The sequence below is a fragment of the Bombina bombina genome, chromosome 2, assembly GCF_027579735.1.
Source record: "Bombina bombina isolate aBomBom1 chromosome 2, aBomBom1.pri, whole genome shotgun sequence".
Lineage (NCBI taxonomy): Eukaryota > Metazoa > Chordata > Amphibia > Anura > Bombinatoridae > Bombina > Bombina bombina.
Window position 1 is genome coordinate 1,308,696,740 of NC_069500.1, and position 18,704 is coordinate 1,308,715,443.

The following is an 18,704-nucleotide window of genomic DNA, read 5'->3' on the forward strand; positions in this document are numbered from 1 at the left end:
AGCCTACCTAGGTATCCTTTTCAACAAATGATTAAAAAAGAACAACAAAAATTAGATAATAGAAGTGACTTGGAAAGTTGTTTAAAATCACATGCTCTATCTGAATCAGAAAAAAATGGGTTTGTGTCTCTTTTATTGCACCATCTCCTTTTTAATACTCACCCCTCTAGACCCATGTGATCATCTTCAATCATTCAGTCTTTAGTATAACCTCCTCTCCCAATAATATTGTACTATTCCTAATGCTGTTACGTTTGTTGTATTAATATATCCTCAGAATCTGATTATTCCATCTCCGTTTGAAGCTTCACCCAAATGCATCTTTCCAAATCTCCACTTTTTCAATCCAGTAGAATAATATTAGGCTTATCATATAATGAACACATCAAGGTCTAATCGTTCTGTATGTATTGAGTACAGTGTTATCCCTTCTGATGCATATTATAAGTGTACATCTAATCCAACTGTTTTTAATCATATTGTTGTTTTTTTCTTTTTCACTAGAACCAATCACTAAAAAACATCCGCAAAGAAATTAAAGTAAGAATGGAAAGAAAGAAGTTTAAATTGCACCTTTCCCGGAGCAGCAAATTTAAAGAAAACGAAGTTTGAATAAATTCCTTTTCCACTAGAGTTTGTAGAGTGTAATCACACTGTCATCATGTTACTCTCCATCTGGAACAAACTAGCTGGTGATCAAGCTAGGCAACTATCCATTCTGGCAAATGCGCTGACATGTTTCTAATGGATTTACTTAATATAATTTATATAATAATCTATCATCATGATAACTGGATTGATAAAGTACTCCATGACATTGTTTAGCATCTCTATCAACCACTTCAATATACAGTTGAATTATCAGACACTAGTGCAGTTAAATATTTTTTAGAAGAAAAATGTTAAAGGCACACTGTAGTTACAATGTTCTGTCATCTATATGAAAAAGCGGTGTTTAAACGTGTAGGCATTTTCTGTCTGATAAAATTATGAGGTAATAACTGTTTTAATAAATATAACAGCACCGGTTTTTCACCCCCTACTAATGATTACTAGCTAGATACATCCTAGTAATGACCAATGAGCTTTAGCCAAAAGGTTATTTTAAGCAATGTGCATTAGCAGGAAGTACCTCTCAGCCAATGGGCATTAGATGGAAGTGCCTGTAAGCCAATGAGCATTAGATGGAAGTGCCTGTAAGCCAATGAGCATTAGATTGAAGTGCCTGTAAGCAATGAGCATTAGCAGAAAGTACCTCTCAGCCAATGAGCATTATATGGAAGTGCCTGTACGCCAATGAGCATTAGCAGAAAGTACCTCTCAGCCAATGAGCATTAGATGGAAGTGCCTGTACGCCAATGAGCAATTAGCAGGAAGTACCTCTCAGCCAATGAGCATTAGATTGAAGTAACTGTGAGCCAATGAACATAGGCAGGAAGTACCTCTCAGCCAATGAGCATTAGATTGAAGTAACTGTAAGCCAATGAGCATTGGCAGGAAGTACCTCTCAGCCAATGAGCATTAGATGGAAGTGCCTGTGAGCCAATTAGCATTAGTTGGATATACATAACTGATTATGTATTGGTATCAGTCAAAATTTCAAAAGCTTTTTTATTATTTTAAGTTTAAAGATACATGATACTCCATTTATTTATTTCATGATTCAGAGGATACAGTTGTAAACAACTTTCCAATTTACTTCTAATATGAATTTTGCTTCATTTTATTTGTATCCTTTATTAAAGGAGCAGTAATGCACTACTGGGAGCTAGCTGGACACATTGGTAGGCCAATGACAAGAGGCATATATGTGCACCCACCAATCAGCAACCTGAGCCTACCTAGGTATGCCTTTTAACAAAAGATACCAAGAGAACAAAGCAGATTAGATCAAATAAATTGTATGTATATTTTTAGGAAAAACAGTGTACCTTTAAGCCTACCCCCTAAAATGGAGGAATATCAGTAAAATAAAAGCATTATCTCTTTTTAGGATAAAAATATGGCTTTATTACCTACGTGTGATTAAATTATAGTTTCTGAGAACGTAATACCTTATATTCTAGTGTGGCACAGTGCAGGTTAGGAGAATTCACAACTGATACACTGCACTTTGGTGGAACTCATTTAGTCATCAAGAGATCTTTAAGTAGATTATCAGAAAATGTAAAAGTTTGCTGTTCTAATTCATCTGCTCTTATCCCTTTCATTTACACATTGGAGTAAGGATAACAAATTGAGGCCCAGATTACAAGTGGAGCGCCCAATATTGCACTTACGCAATCGCAATATTGCCACTCCAATACCAGCCCACGTAAATGAGAGCGCGCTTCCATAGGCTCCAATGGGAGCCTCTTTCTCATGCTGTCAGACACGGCAAACTCCCTTGGGCAGCAAAATAAAAATGTGTATGGATATAAACATATATATCTTTGTGTTTATATATGTATATACATATACTGTATATTTAAAGTAAAAACACCATCGAAGTCAATGTAAAGGCACTTTCAGTTCTTTTTTTTTCTAACACCCCACATCCACTCACTTTAACCTCTTATTATTGCTTTGTGCAGTTTAAAAAAAAAATGCAATTTTTTTTTAATTATTTGTGTACTGTCCTCTTTATTTTCGGGGCAATTGGGGCACATTTTCTTTTATTAACCAGAGGTCTGACCTGAAACCGCTAGCTTGTGGGAGCATTAACCAACCACTTGTAATGGCTGGTTATTTAATGTGTGCCCGTAAACAGGCAATTTTGCCCCTTTACGGGCGCACGTTATAATAGTGCTCCACGCGTAATCTAGCCCTAAATAGGATAGTAAATTGTAGCAAAGTGTATTTCTCAACTTTAAAATGGAATCCTCTCCACACTTTTTACTAGGCATGAATATAAACTTTCACCAGAATGTTATTTTGACATTTTGAGATCATTTATTTTTTAAATAATTATACAACAGATGGATTGAAATAAGTTAGATAAATAAATCCTAATTATTATTTTTTTCAAAAATGAAGCCTCTTACTTATATAAAATATATATTTTAATATCCACAGTGACGTAACATACAACATCTCCCCAAAATGGGCTATCCAACAGTTCCCCCGTCACTGATCCAACAAACAGCCACTGTTGATGACGTCCACGGGGTTCCTATGTGGGCAGAGCACATTTGTTCCCCTAAATGCACTCCGCTTCTTCGCATACAATTACATGCTGCCTGTCACAGCTTTTTGCACGATCTATACATAGTGCAACACTTGTTATAATGTGATCCAGCTGTGAAGACACTGCAGTCACATGACCGCAGGTAAAGTGACATAGGCGATGAGCTCCGGATTGCCCATGCGTGAGTCTGTGCGTTCTACAAGCTGATGTAGATCATAGAACCCAAATTGCCTACCGTGATTAGCTAATGCAAATTATTATTATTATTATATAATGGGAATGATGCAAATTTTGAGGTTTACAAAACGCTCCAGTCTAGGAGGCAGGAGTTATCTAAAATATTAAACGAATCTTCAATTAGAGCAGCTCTGAGGTTGAAAGCACACTATTATATTTACGCAAATAAACCAGACAAATATTTGGCGTTTAAATTAAAGGAAAGAAACAAAATGTTTTCTATACCCACCATCCACAAAGGGGGGGGCTGTTACCTCAAATCCACAGGAAATCGCTGAAGCTTTAGCCCAATACTACGAGAAATTATATGATGGGAAGAAAGTGCCCAGGGGGGATCTCACTTTGAAAATTGATAGTTTCCTACAGCAGGCTAATTTAGGGGTTATACAGGACTCAGATCTCACAAATCTTAACTCACAGATCAGAGCAAACAAGATTTTGGCAGTCATTAAAGACCTTAAAGCGGGTAAAGCAGCAGGCCCAGATGGCTTCATAGGAGAATATTACAAGCTATTTAAGAAAGAATTGATGCCTCATTTACTTTTGTAATGGTATCTTAGCTGGCCGGACACTACCTCGAGAGATGCTACGAGCTAAGATAGTGGTCATCCCAAAGCCAGGGAAAAATCCAATATATTGTCAGAACTATAGACCCATCTCCTTGATAAATTTAGATATCAAAATGTTCGCAAAAATTATAGCAAACAGGCTGAAATTAATATTGCGCTCATTGATACACCAGGATCAGGTGGGGTTTGTTAAGGAATGGGGGGCACCGGATAACGTACGGAGAATAGTGACCTTGGTAGATTACTTGGCAAAATCAGGAACGCCGGCTCTACTCCTGTCACTTGACGCAGAAAAAGCGTTCGATAGGGTAGATTGGAATTTTATGTTTCATGTACTGGCTAAAATGGGATTTCTTTTACAAAGATATGACGAGTCCACGGATTTCATCCTTACTTGTGGGATATTAACCTCCTGCTAACAGGAAGTGGCAAAGAGCACCACAGCAGAGCTGTATATATAGCCCCTCCCTTCCCCTCCACTCTCAGTCATTCTCTTTGCCTGTGTTATACTAGGAAGACATGGTAAAGTGAGGTGTTAGTTTTAGTTTCTTCAATCAAGAAGTTTTTTATTTTAAATGGTACTGGTGAGTACTATTTTCCTCAGGGGGATATGGAAGAAGATTTCTGCCCTGAGGTTGATGATCTTTGCATTTGTAACTAAGATCCATGCTGGTTCCCACAAGACTTCTGAAGGTAGCCATGAGACATCTTCAGGGTGGAGACCGGTTTCATGCTACAAGCAGCATTAAGGTATTTGCAGCCTTTTATTTTCTGAGGAGACTTGGTATATCAGAACTGGATGGCATGTATTTCCCTGTATGGGAATGGGGTAAGCAGTAATCCTATTAACAGAAGGTGGTTACTGGAGTCCCTGGAGTTTATTATACATAGTTGACATTTTATGGGCTTTTCATGACACTATGGGAGAGGCAATGAAAAACGATCATAACGTTTTTATTTTTTGGCATTAACCTGGATGTTTTCTGGTGTGTTTGAGGGGGCACATATTTTTTATTAACTTGTGTGTAAAAACCGTTTCTCCATGTGGTTGGATTTGTGCCTGCTCTGGCATCGACCTTAAGGGGCGGGGCCTATTTTGTGCGCTCAGATGCGCACTTCCTTCAGCCTAGGCAGCAGCAAGCAGTAACTCCGGTGGCTCCTGGACTGTTTAACTCTGCTTTGGAGTGTTGGAAAGTTGTTTCGAAGTAGAGGTGCAGAGGGTATTTTTGATTATAAACTGACAATTTGTTGATCTAAGTACTTTAGAACCTTATTTTCCCCCTTACTACTGGGGTGCAATAATTTTTGGATAAACCAACATATTTAAGTTAACTTTAGAGTTGCTACTAGTTTGTTCAAACATGTCTGACATTGAGGAATCTGAATATCATTGTTCTATGTGTTTAGAAGCTACTGTGCAACCCCCTCTAACATTGTGTGACTCTTGTACTGAAAGATTAATAGTGAAAAACAGTTAAGAGTGAGTGCACCTATTGGATTGAGACAGCTCAACCCTGATAAACAGCTGTTCTTTCAAACAACTGTGAGGGATCGATGGGGTAAAAAACAAGTGAGGGGAGCTGTGTGTATTTCAATACATAAATAATATGTGTTACCGTGATCTTTAAATGAGCTTCTCGTATTGGTTTCAAAATTCAATCATAATATATATTGCGCTGTGATAAGGTAAACAAATAGGTGAAAATTGGGTGAAAAATAGTGAAAATATGACTACAAGAGGTTAAAAAACAAAATATTTAATTGTTGCCATACAAAACAATATTGGACTAGATAATATATTCTGATAGGAAAATAAGTGGTAAAGAGCTCTATTACCTTGCGTATATTATATATTAAAATTCCTTAATCACAAGTTAAAATTGACAATAAATTCATGCTATAGTGTTCAAAGCATGATAAAAACAGATTAAGTTAAAATAATTAACGTAGGAGGTGAAAATAAATGTTCATCTGATGAATTGCAAGTATCTTTTGATGTGACTTTAAATGTGACTTTTAGTTGGAAATGAAATTACTCACAGTTTGCATGAAATAATTTTTCCAGGTGTCTGATTGGTTGAAACAGACAAGCCTTTATGTGAATAAAATAATTTTTCGCTGTAGTTAAAACTTGTAGATCGAAATTGTAGATGAAGATAACAACTACTGGATGGTAAAGATGCTGAAACCACAAGAGAAAAGAATTAAGATCACAAAGAAATTACTCCTCAAATTACACATATTACAATAATAGAGACCATACTCAAAACAGAGAATATCCTCATAGGAGGAATTACAATGATTCCCATCCACAAACCAGTAACTACTCCTCATATAGAGACAGATATGACCAAGATCAAAAACGAAATTATATAAAGAATTACCAATACAGACAGTACAATTCACACACAGACAAAGGCCCATATCAAGGCTATTCCAGAAGCAACTACAATAACCAAAGTGACTACCAATCCAATTGGAGAATACCAACTAGAAATAGATTTCAAGCTCTAGAACATGAAAATAATAGGTCACCTGCACCCCATCACACACAACAGGAAGTTTTTTTTAGAGAATGCCCCTCAGGGGGAAGGTACATCAAAAAACATCACACATCATATCCTCCCACAAAGAATCATAAGAAGCAAAAGAGGATTAGAGGCAGGAGGAATAGAAGACCATGTAGACAACACCCCAAAGAGACAAAAATAACTAACACTGGAATATTCAACATTAGCAAATACCCTTTAAATCCACTACAAGAATCAGTACTCAATAAAGGCCTATCCTTTGCACCCTCATGTATATTAAATAAATTTGATACTCTAATAAACATAAACCAATATATTCGAAAGCTCACTTTAAAAAGATATTTTATCAAAAATCCTGTAGAAAACAAAATCCTCAAAGAAAATGAATCTAGATATAAACATACAAATCTAAAAGCTACTTCCACCTTTTATCCAACAAATGAAAAAAGTGAATCTATTAAACTCTTTGAAAAAATGGTAAAACAAAATATTGATAAAATTGATGAAAATAAATACATAAATTGGAACTTGACTCAAAAAGAACTCAAAATTATAAAAGACCTAAAAAACAACCCTGACGTCACCATCAAGCAGGCTGACAAGGGTGGAGGGATTGTGCTTATGGACACAACTTATTATTTAGAAGAGTCCTATAGACTCTTAGAAGACAAAGAGACATATAAAAAACTCAGATCAAACCCCATAAAAAATCAGATTAAAAAATTGGAGTCACTTCTAAAAGAAGCATCAGAAATAGGATTACTCACTAAAAATGAATTTGACTTTCTGAATATTAAAAACCCCATCACCCCAACTTTTTATATACTTCCCAAAATTCACAAAGACCTCAAAAGACCCCCAGGACGCCCTATTATATCTGGCATAGGATCTCTCACTTCCAATCTCTCTCAGTACGTCGATTTCTTTCTACAAACATATGTCACACACCTACCCTCATACCTCAAAGATTCTACACAACTATTGAATATTCTAAAAACAATTTCTTGGAAAAATAATTACCTCCTGGTAACATGCAATGTTAATTCGCTATATACAAATATTGATCATAAAAAAGGTTTAGAAGCTACAAAAAAATTTCTGGATAGAGACACAGACCTCAATATAGAACAAAATAAATTTATTTTAAACTGTATATTTAATACTTCACAATAATTCTTTTTTCTTTAATAAAGATATTTTCTTACAACTAAAAGGGACTGCAATGGGCACAAGGTTCGCCCCCAGCTATGCTAATTTATTTCTGGGATACTTTGAAAACAAATACATTAATTCCAGTCCCTGGGGGGCGAACCTTGTGCAATATTACAGATATATAGACGACCTGTTCCTTATTTGGAAAGGGGAACCAGAATTACTCAAACTATTCATAGAAGATATAAATAGCAATTCATTAGGCCTTAGTTTCACACACGAATCAAGCACTAATAATATCCACTTCCTTGACATAGAAATACAAATAGTAAACAATGAAATCACCACGAAAACTTTTTTCAAAAAAACTGATGCCAATAATTACATTCATAATGACAGTTGTCATCTACCGAAATGGAAAACAAATATTCCAAAAAATCAATACATTAGAATCAGAAAAAACTGCTCAGATATAAATCATTTTACAACACAATCAGAAATACTAACAAAAAGATTTCAAGAAAAGAAATACGACCCACAATTTCTAGAAAAAAACAAATTGGGAGTCCTTGAAATGAACAGAGATCAAATTTTAAAACCAAAAATAAAAAAAGATTATGTCAACAGAGAGGAAGATCCCCTCTTCATACCCTTCATAACACAATACAATTCCCAACATCAAGAGATTAGAAAAATCTTAAACACTGGCACTACATAAAACAAGACCAGATTATTGGACACAAACTAAAAAACAGACCAGATATCATTTTTAAAAAAGCTAAAAATTTTAAAAATATTCTTTCCCCCAGCGAATTTAAAAATAAAGAAAGAAACATCCAAGGTACCAAAAACATCTTGAATAAAAAAGTAGAAGGCTTCTTCCCCTACCCAACTTGCAAATCATGCAAACACAGTACAAAAACTAAATCTTTACAATCAAACAACACGAAACAATATATTAATATTAAAGAAATTATCCGCTGCTCAGACAAAAATGTAATTTATTGCATACAATGCTTATGTGGCCATCAATATTTTGGCCAAACTAGTCGAATGCTAAGAGATCGCATTAGAGAACACTTACATCACATTGAGCATAAAGCTACTAATACAATTCTATACAAACACTTTACAGAATGCCATAATGGCAATACTAGACATATGAAATTTTGGGGTGTTCAGAAAATCATTTTAAACCCTAGAGGGGGAAACATAGAAAATCTACTTCTGAGAAAAGAAGCAGAATATATCCACTCTTTTAAAACTCTACACCCCCACGGACTAAATATGGAATTTGATCTTAATTTTCTCATTTAAAAAAACAGCCAATAACGTCATACTAATCTGTACTATAAATTACAAATTATACACCTATAAATTTTAGGTGAAATAAATTGATCCTCACATATAGAATAAGTAAAAAATCCCTCTTTAAATTAATACCTTTCTATACTTTAATATAAGAACCTCCCACATTAGCAAAGATATAAATTTAAAGGGAGACCAATATAAGTCCATAAAATCCAAATAAGACTGCTACAAATTTAAAGCAATGGTACATTTACCAAACTGTCCAAAATAATGCATCAAAGAAAAGAATATAATAATAAAAATATTGTATCAATGAAATTAGACACGCACAATTAATTTTAAAATACGTTTTTTGCAAAAAAACTCTTTAACTCCCAACTATAAGAGGCAACAAATATTTAATTGTTCTAATATCTACAAGTTTTAAAAAGTTTTTTAAACATTTATACATTTCAAAAAAATGTCCATTAAAATTATCAAAATATTTTATTATTGTTTCCTATTTTATAAATGTCATATTTTATTTATCAATTTTCCTATGTTCAAGGTAAAACTAAGGTCCTTTTTCAACATAATTAAACTAATTGCTACAAACCTATGTAGTTACCAATCAATTTGCTGATTGGCTGATCCAGATTTCAAATTGCTCCAATGAAATCACGCCTACACCTTTAAAAACTCAAGACCAGCACACCTTGGGCATCTTGATAAAGGCTGAAGCCGAAACGCGTAGATTTGCCCCTAGTGTGCACTCCAACAACTCAAGTCTGCATCTGAGACTACCCAGGATTGAACACGAAAAAATCCGTTATACACCGCTATACACCGAGCACCACAAGACTTAAAGTGGACACTCACCAGACCTGAAGCTCCAGCAAACCTTGAAAAAGGTATACAGCTCCAACAACTCTTAAGAAAAGATTTTTATAACCAACAGGTGGTCTGAAACTCCTGCAAACCTTTCCTAGGTAAACAGTTTCACTACAGATCAACCATCAATCACTGAAACTCCAGCAAACCCTGGGAGGGTATATAGTTTCAGCTACAAACAGACACCTACAAAGAGAAGCGTTCAAACACCTCACGCAACCAGAAAAATAGAAACTCCAGCAAATAAATACAAGGTAAACAGTTTCTATAATTAAGTCATACCAACAACTGAAACTCCTGCAAACCAAGTCTTAGATAACAGTTTAAATATACAGAACCAAGTTTTATCAACAACTGAAACTCCTGCAAACCCAGTTTAGGTAAACAGTTTCAGCATCTTTACCATCCAGTAGTTGTTATCTTCATCTACAATTTCGATCTACAAGTTTTAACTACAGCGAAAAATTATTTTATTCACATAAAGGCTTGTCTGTTTCAACCAATCAGACACCTGGAAAAATTATTTCATGCAAACTGTGAGTAATTTAATTTCCAACTAAAAGTCACATTTAAAGTCACATCAAAAGATACTTGCAATTCATCAGATGAACATTTATTTTCACCTCCTACGTTAATTATTTTAACTTAATCTGTTTTTATCATATGCTTTGAACACTATAGCATGAATTTATTGTGAATTTATTGTCAATTTTAACTTGTGATTAAGGAATTTTAATATATAATATACGCAAGGTAATAGAGCTCTTTACCACTTATTTTCCTATCAGAATATATTATCTAGTCCAATATTGTTTTGTATGGCAACAATTAAATATTTTGTTTTTTAACCTCTTGTAGTCATATTTTCACTATTTTTCACCCAATTTTCACCTATTTGTTTACCTTATCAAAGCGCAATATATATTATGATTGAATTTTGAAACCAATACGAGAAGCTCATTTAAAGGTCATGGTAACACATATTATTTATGTATTGAAATACACACAGCTCCCCTCACTTGTTTTTTACCCCATCTTGTACTGAAAGAGCCTTACATTGTGAAGACCATATATTAGGTCAAGAAAGTGTGCCTAAGGATGATTCTCAGTCTGAAGAGAATCAGGATAGGCCATCCAATTCTCCCCAAGTGTCACAACCTTTAACGCCCACACAAGCAACGCCAAGTACTTCTAGTGCGTCTAATTCTTTTACTCTGCAGGAGATGGCTGCAGTTATGTCAACTACCCTTACAGAGGTATTCTCTAAATTACCAGTGTTGCAGGGTAAACGCAGTAGGTCAGGTATTGATGTAAATACTGAATACTCTGATGCTTTATTAGCTATTTCCGATGTACCCTCACAGTGTTCTGAGTTTGGGGGTCAGGGAATTACTATCTGAGGGTGAAATTTCATTGGGAATGTTTTACCTCAGACAGATTCGGAGGCTATGTCCTTTAAATTTAAGCTTGAACACCTCCACCTGTTACTTCGGGTGGTTTTAGCGACTCTGGATGATTGTGACCCTTTTGTGATACCACCAGAGAAATTGTGTAAGATGGATAAATATCTAGAAGTGCCTACTTACACTGATGTTTTTCCGGTTCCTAAGAGAATTTCGGAAATTATAAAAAAGGAATGGGATAGACCAGGTATACCGTTTTCTCCCCCTCCTAATTTTAAGAAAATGTTTCCCATTTCAGATACCATTCGGGACTCGTGGCAAACGGAATGGAAATAGTGACCCACGGTTATCAATTGGAATTCAAGGATTTTCTCCCAAGAGGGAGATTTCATCTTTCAAGATTATCTGCAAACCAGATAAAAAGAGAGGCGTTCTTACGCTGTGTAAAAGACCTTTTTACCATGGGAGTAATTTGTCCAGTTCCAAAATTAGGGGGCAAAAGGTCAGAAGGTAGTTAAGCGCTAAGAGCAAGGTTTGTGGGAGGATGTTATATATCTATAGATAAAACTATATATCGGTGTATATAGTGGATATAAAATCTAATACTGGATAGGTGATAAGTGCTGTGTACGTACCCGTATTGGGAAATAAATATATAAAGTGAATAAAAGATAGAGGAAGCAAGGAAAGTACAATTGTGGATACAATTTATTTAAAATAGGTTTAAAACAATATATCAAATATGTGACAGTTAAAACATTTGTATCTAAAAGTATAGGGACGTCTCCCTTATTCGTTACTGTTTAGTAACACTTAGTAAAAGAGATCAGATGGCAGTGTAAAGTACTTGCGTTTTAAATTGCTGTTAGCAACTGTGAGATGAAAATGTATCTCCTTAGATGTTCAGTAGAGATTTGAAGTAGCAGTCGGGTAGCGGCCGCGTTGTATGCGGTTTGGCGTGGCGTTACCAGATGGTATTGATTTGCGCCTTTTTTGTAGCCGGTGTGACGTCACTAAAGCCGGTTGTGTGCGGCGTTTCTGTGGTAGCCCCTATTCCGCAAAAAATTGTGGAAGTCTTGGGGGGGTAAACTGTGGAACTTGGCGGTCAAAATAAATGACTTGATGGTTAAAAGCAGTTTAGGGATGAAATGATCCTCAAATTGTGCTGACTGTGCGGTCGCGATATAGCGACTAAAAGAGCAGTTTGTTCCCTTTGGTTGCTAGTAGCAACTGGCGGATCCTTTAATGTCGAAAACTTGGCGGTCGTTGAAAACGACTATTGAGGCAGGTGTGTCTTTGCGGTCATTAAAAATGACTAGGCGTCTAGAAAGTCTTAGAATGGCTTTGCGGTCACTTTATAGTGACTGGGAGATCTTTGCGGTCGTTAGTAACGACTCTGATATTCCTATATAAATGTGACCAGGCACAAGAACATAGGGTAAACGTCCTCCAAATGTGTAGTATAGTGAAATAAACAAAGGCTAAAAAACAAATAGCACAGTGTCTCAGTCAACGCGTTTCGCCCGTGGGCTTTATCAAGACATGTTGTTCTGTGCTAACATGTGGGTATTTGAATACTAACATCCATTTTCATTGGTGAACTAATTAAACAATTAAAGGTGGAATATGTTGTTCATAGTAAATCAGACTTAAGGTGGAATTGTTCAGTAATAGTCAAACTTTCAACATATAGTACATACATTCAAAAAATGGCAAGATATATATCTAAAGTTGGTAGACGGCGTGTTTAGGTGTTGTTTTTTAAAAAATAGATAAAAAAGGTGTCTAAAATGACAATGTATGTATATATTTATATATTAGACATGAGGAAGAATTAAGAATAGACACACATGTCTGCGAATAATCTGTTTATAAAAAATCTGTTTATAAAAAAGGGGTAATGTCTAATTCAGAGTTCAGCCCTGTGGGGTGTAATGTGTCCATATTGTATATCATTTTGGCTTCTAATTTCAGTAGTTGGTTTTCTAAGTTGCCCCCTCTCCAGTTAAGTTTTACTTTTGCAAGGCCCCAAAATTTAAAGTGTTTCAGATTGTTGTTGTGACTTTCCCTGAAATGTGAGTACAAGTGTGTATCAAGATTCCCTCTGTCTATACAGGAGAGGTGTTCCCTAATTCTTTCACGGAGGGTCCTGGTAGTTTCTCCGATGTAATATTTTTTGCACGAACATTCAATGATATAAACCACTCCTTTATCCTGACATCTTATAGTGTCTTCTATTTTGAATTTAAAGTTATTAACCTCAATTTCTTTCTTTTTGCAACTGTATTTGCAAGAGCGGCACCCAAAGCATGGAATAAAGCCAGATAGTTTTTTCCCTTCTAAGTTAATCTCATGGCTCTTTTTTGACAGGGGTTTTAGTTCACTTTGTGCCAGTTTATTCTTTAAATTTTGTGCTCTTCTGTAAATAATTCTAGGCTGTGTTGGTACTTTCTCTCCTATTATTGGGTCTGTTTGTACTAGGTGCCAATGTTTTGTTAGAATTTTCTTAATTAGGTTGCTGTTGTTATTGTAATTTGTAATAAATGATACATCTATTGTGTTTGATTGGTCTTCGTAGTTTAGGCTCGTTTTATCTTTATTCTTGTATGTGAGAAGTGTTTTTCTGTCTATTTTATCTACTTCTTCCTTTGCCGAATTGATAATTTTCTCGTCATACCCTCTTTCTCTAAATTTAGTTTCTAGAATGGTTATTTGTTTCTCATAGTCTGTATGTCTCGAGCAATTTCTTTTTATCCTTAAATATTGCCCTTTAGGGATGTTATTCTTCCACCTTTCTAGATGACAACTGTTATAATGTACAAAATTGTTGGCGTCTACTTTCTTGAAATGTGTAGTGGTTACAATTTGATCATCTATTACTTCTATGTCAAGGTCGAGAAAGATGGCTTTGTTTTTACTGTATGTATATGTAAAGTTGATGTTTCTGTCATTTTTGTTCATATCATCACAGATCTCTATTAGTTCAGATTCTTCCCCTTTCCATATGAATATAATATCGTCTATATATCTTTTGTATAGTACAAGATTTGCACCCAGTCTATGCTGAAGGAAAAAAGATTCCTCCCAGTTACCCATGAAGAGATTAGCATAGCTGGGTGCAAATCTTGTACCCATGGCAGTTCCAGTTTTTTGTAAGTAGAATTTCTCATTGAATGAGAAATAGTTCTGATTAAGAATAAATTGAATGCCCTCTAGTAAAAAGTCTCTCTGCTCTTTAGCCAATGTGTCATCTTTCTCCAAAAAAGTTTTCACAGCTTGGATACCAAATTCATGATTGATGATTGTATATAGCGACGTGACATCGCATGTCACTAATATGTAATTTGGTTCCCATTTTAAATTGTGTAATATTTGTAAAATTTCTGTTGTATCCTTTAAATAAGATGGTAATTTTTTAACATAAAACTGGAGAAACTCATCCAAATATTGGGATAGATTAGAGGTTAAAGAGTTTATCCCGGAGATAATAGGTCTTCCGGGAGGGTTTGTCAGGCTTTTATGTACCTTCGGTAGGTAATAGAATATTGGGATTTTGGTTTGTTTTGGTAACAGAAAGTTATATTCTTTATTGTTCAAGATATTCTTATTTTTAGCTGTATCTAGCATTTTGGATAGTTTGGATGTGAATTTTTTTGTCGGGTCTAGACTTAATATTTCATAGGTAGTGGTGTCTCCTAGTAGTCTGTGTGCCTCTTCGATGTATTGTGTCCTATTCATTATTACGACTCCTCCCCCCTTATCCGCAGGTTTAATGATTATGTTTGGGTCAGATTGGAGGTTTCTTAATACCTTTTTTTCTTTGAATGTCAAATTGTTATTGTATTTATTAGTGATGTTAGCTTTTTTTATATCTCTCTGTACCAATTTCTCAAACATTTCAAGATTCTTCCCTTTTTCATTGGTTGGGTAGAAGGTTGATTTAGGTTTTAGTTTGGAATGTTTGAACACCCCATTGTCATTCTGACTAGAATTGGTTTGTATGGGTTTTTGCCAATTCCTCTCTATCGGGTTTTTAAGGAAGTACCTTTTGAGGGTTAATTTTCTTACGTATTGACTTATATTGATGTGGGTATCGAATTTATTTAGTGTTGTGGTTGGAGCAAAGTTTAACCCCAGATTAAGTACTCTCTTTTCTTCTTCAGTCAGTGATTTATCACTTATATTAAAGATGCCACTTGTCGATACTACTTCACTCTTTTTGTGTCCCTTTCCCTTTCTACCTCCTCTGGTGCCTCTCTTGTTCTTTTTCTTAAGGGTGGGTCTGTTTTGTGTTCTGTGTTTTTTGAAGTTCCTGGTGTTGGGTGGCTTATCCCTAAAAAATGATTATCATCATTTTGCTGACAATCTGAATTTAATGGTTCAAAACGATTGGAAGTTCTCACTCTCCAATCGTTATTTTGTCTATCTTTGTCGTATATGTGTTGTGAGTGTTGTCTTCTGTAATATTTTGGTTCTTCCCAATATTCAGTAGTGGGTTCATGATAGGACCTATGTTCATCTGGGTAGTCCCTCTCCCTGTGATCTCTATTGTATTGTGTATTATTCCTATATCTATTATAGCCTCTTTGTGTATAGTTCCCTTGATTGTAATGATAAGAATCATTGAATGATATGTGCCTGTTGTCCTCCCTCCATCTATCTCTATTGTAGTTTTGTAGGGTTCTGTTATAAGTAGGTCTATTGTAATATCCAGAATTGGAATTATAGTGTTGTGGTTGTTTATTGTGAGGCCTATTATTTGATCTTGATCTTGGTTTGTAGTTAATTTTCTCTATTTGCTGTAAACTGGTATTTTTATTTTTATCGTCCCCTGTGAGTCTTGTTTCTTTGTTTGTGTTATCATAACTATCAGTGGTGTCTAGGTTGTAGTCATCTTTATCTCTATTTAATTTTCTCCATTTCACCTCCTGGAGTTCATTATTTAAAATAGTTAAATTGCTCACAATCTCCTTTTGTTTGTTTCTAAAATCTTGGTGATCTTTTTTGTCTAATAGTTTTATTTTAAGTGCAGTGATGTTTTTTTCTATAGTGTCCAGTGAAATTTCTCGTGATTTTTTTAAAATTGTTAGAAATGTCAGTGATGCTGTTTCTAGTGCCTCATCCCATTCATTTTGTAGTGTTTCTATCAATTCGAATGTGCAGTTCTTTTTTAATCTTAAACCTCTCGGTATGATTTTCATTGAAATGTATTTCTCTAAAAAATTGAGTTCAGTTTTTTGTTTGAGCTCACTTGTTAAGTTTTTTTCTAATTCTAATAGAACAGGGACAGGGGTTCTACTCAAATCTTTTTGTGGTTCCCAAAAAAGAGGGAACTTTCAGACCCATCTTAGACCTCAAGTGTCTAAACAAGTTTCTCAGAGTTCCATCATTCAAGATGGAGACTATACGAACAATTTTACCAATGATCCAGGAAGGTCAATATATGACTACCGTGGACTTGAAGGATGCTTACCTTCATGTTCCTATCCACAAGGATCATCATCAGTTTCTAAGGTTTGCCTTCTTGGACAAACATTATCAGTTCACAAAGGTTGTAGGGTCTCTTTTGGCGGTTCTCAGACCGCGAGGCATAGCAGTGGTGCCTTATCTGGATGATATTCTGATCTAGGCGTTGACATATCATCTGAAAAAATCTCACACGGACACAGTGTTGTCTTTTCTGAGAACTCACGGTTGGAAAGTGAACATAGAGAAAAGTTCACTCGTCCCACAGACGGGTTCCTTTCTTAGGAGCTCTGATAGACTCGGTAGCCATTAAATATTTCTGATGGAGATCAGGAAATCAAAGATTCTAAATACTTGCCGAGCACTTCAGTCCATTCCTCGGCAATCAGTGGCTCAGTGTATGGAGGTAATTGGATTAATGGTAGCGGCAATGGACATCGTTCCGTTTGCTCGCTGCAGCTGTGCATGCTCGGACAGTGGAATGGGGATTATGCAGATTTATTTCCTCAGATAAATCTAGATCAAGAAACCAGAGACTCTCTTCTTTTGTGGTTGTCGCTGGATCATCTGTCCCAGGGGACTTGCTTCCGCAGACCCTCATGAGTGATAGTGACAACGGACGCCAGCCTTCTGGGCTGGGGTGCAGTCTGGAATTCCCTGAAGGCTCAGGGTGTTTGGACTCAGGTGGAGTCTCTAAATCCAATCAATATTCTGGAACTGAGAGCAATATTCAATGCGCTTCAGGCGTGGCCTCAGTTGGCTTCGGCCAAATTCATCAGGTTCCATTCGGACAACATCACGACTGTGGCCTATATCAATCATCAGGGGGGAACAAGGAGTTCCTTAGCGATGAGAGAGGTATCCAAGATAATCCGTTGGGCGGAGGCCCACTCTTGTCATCTGTCAGCAATCTACATCCCAGGAGTAGAGAACTTGGAAGCGGATTTTCTAAGCCGACAGACTTTTCATCCGGGGGAGTGGGAACTCCACCCGGAGGTATTTGCCTCATTGATTCTCCGATGGGGCAAACCGGAATTGGATCTGATGGCATATCGTCAGAATGCCAAGCTTCCAAGATACGGATCCAGGTCGAGGGATCCCCAGGCCGAACTGATAGATGCCTTGGTCGTTCAGCCTAGCTTATGTGTTCCCACCGTTTCCTCTCCTTCCACGTGTGATTGCTCGAATCAAACAGGAGAGAGCTTCAGTGATCCTGATAGCGCCTGCGTGGCCACGCAGGACTTGGTATGCGGATCTAGTGGACATGTCCTCTCTACCACCGTGGAAACTTCCTTTGAGACAGGACCTTCTCATTCAAGGTCCTTTCCAACATCCAAATCTAGTTTCTCTGCAGCTGACTGCGTGGAGATTGAACGCTTAATTGTTTTGAAGCGAGGATTCTCTGATTCAGTTATCAGTACTTTGATACAGGCTAGAAAGCCTGTCACTAGAAAGATCTATCATAAGATATGGCGTAAATATCTTTATTGGTGTGAATCCAAGGGCTTCCTAGGATTCTGTCTTTTCTCCAAGAAGGATTGGAGAAAGGCATATCAGCTAGTTCTTTAAAGGGACACATTTCTGCGTTGTCAATTTTGTTTCACAAACGTTTGGCAGATGTTCAGTCTTTTTGTCAGGCTCTAACCAGAATTAAACCTGTATTTAGACCAATTACTCCTCCCTGGAGTTTTAATTTAGTTATTCGAGTTCTTCAAGGGGTTCCGTTTGAACCCATGCATTCCATAGATATAAAATTATTATCTTGGAAAGTTCTGTTTTTGGTTGCTATTTCTTCTGCTCGAAGAGTTTCTGAGCTTTCAGCGTTACAGTGTGATTCTCCTTATCTCATATTTCATTCTGATAAGGTGGTTTTACGTACCAAACCTGGATTTCTTCCTAAGGTTGTTTCAAATAAGAATATTAATCAGGAAATTATTGTTCCTTCATTGTGTCCTAATCCTTCTTCTAAGAAGGAGCGTCTGTTACATAACTTGGACGT

The 18,704-nt window shown here is 36.1% G+C and overlaps 1 protein-coding gene across 1 annotated transcript in view; it reads left to right on the forward strand.

Annotated features, from left to right (window-relative positions):
- Positions 1-2,602, forward strand: part of EVC (EvC ciliary complex subunit 1) — a 561,189-nt gene extending 558,587 nt beyond the window's left edge. The window contains exon 19 of the mRNA XM_053700301.1: positions 505-2,602. Within this exon, the coding sequence (XP_053556276.1) occupies positions 505-539 (35 nt within the window). The 3' untranslated portion in view covers positions 540-2,602. The remainder of the gene's footprint in view (positions 1-504) is intronic.
- Positions 2,603-18,704: the final 16,102 nt, after the last annotated feature.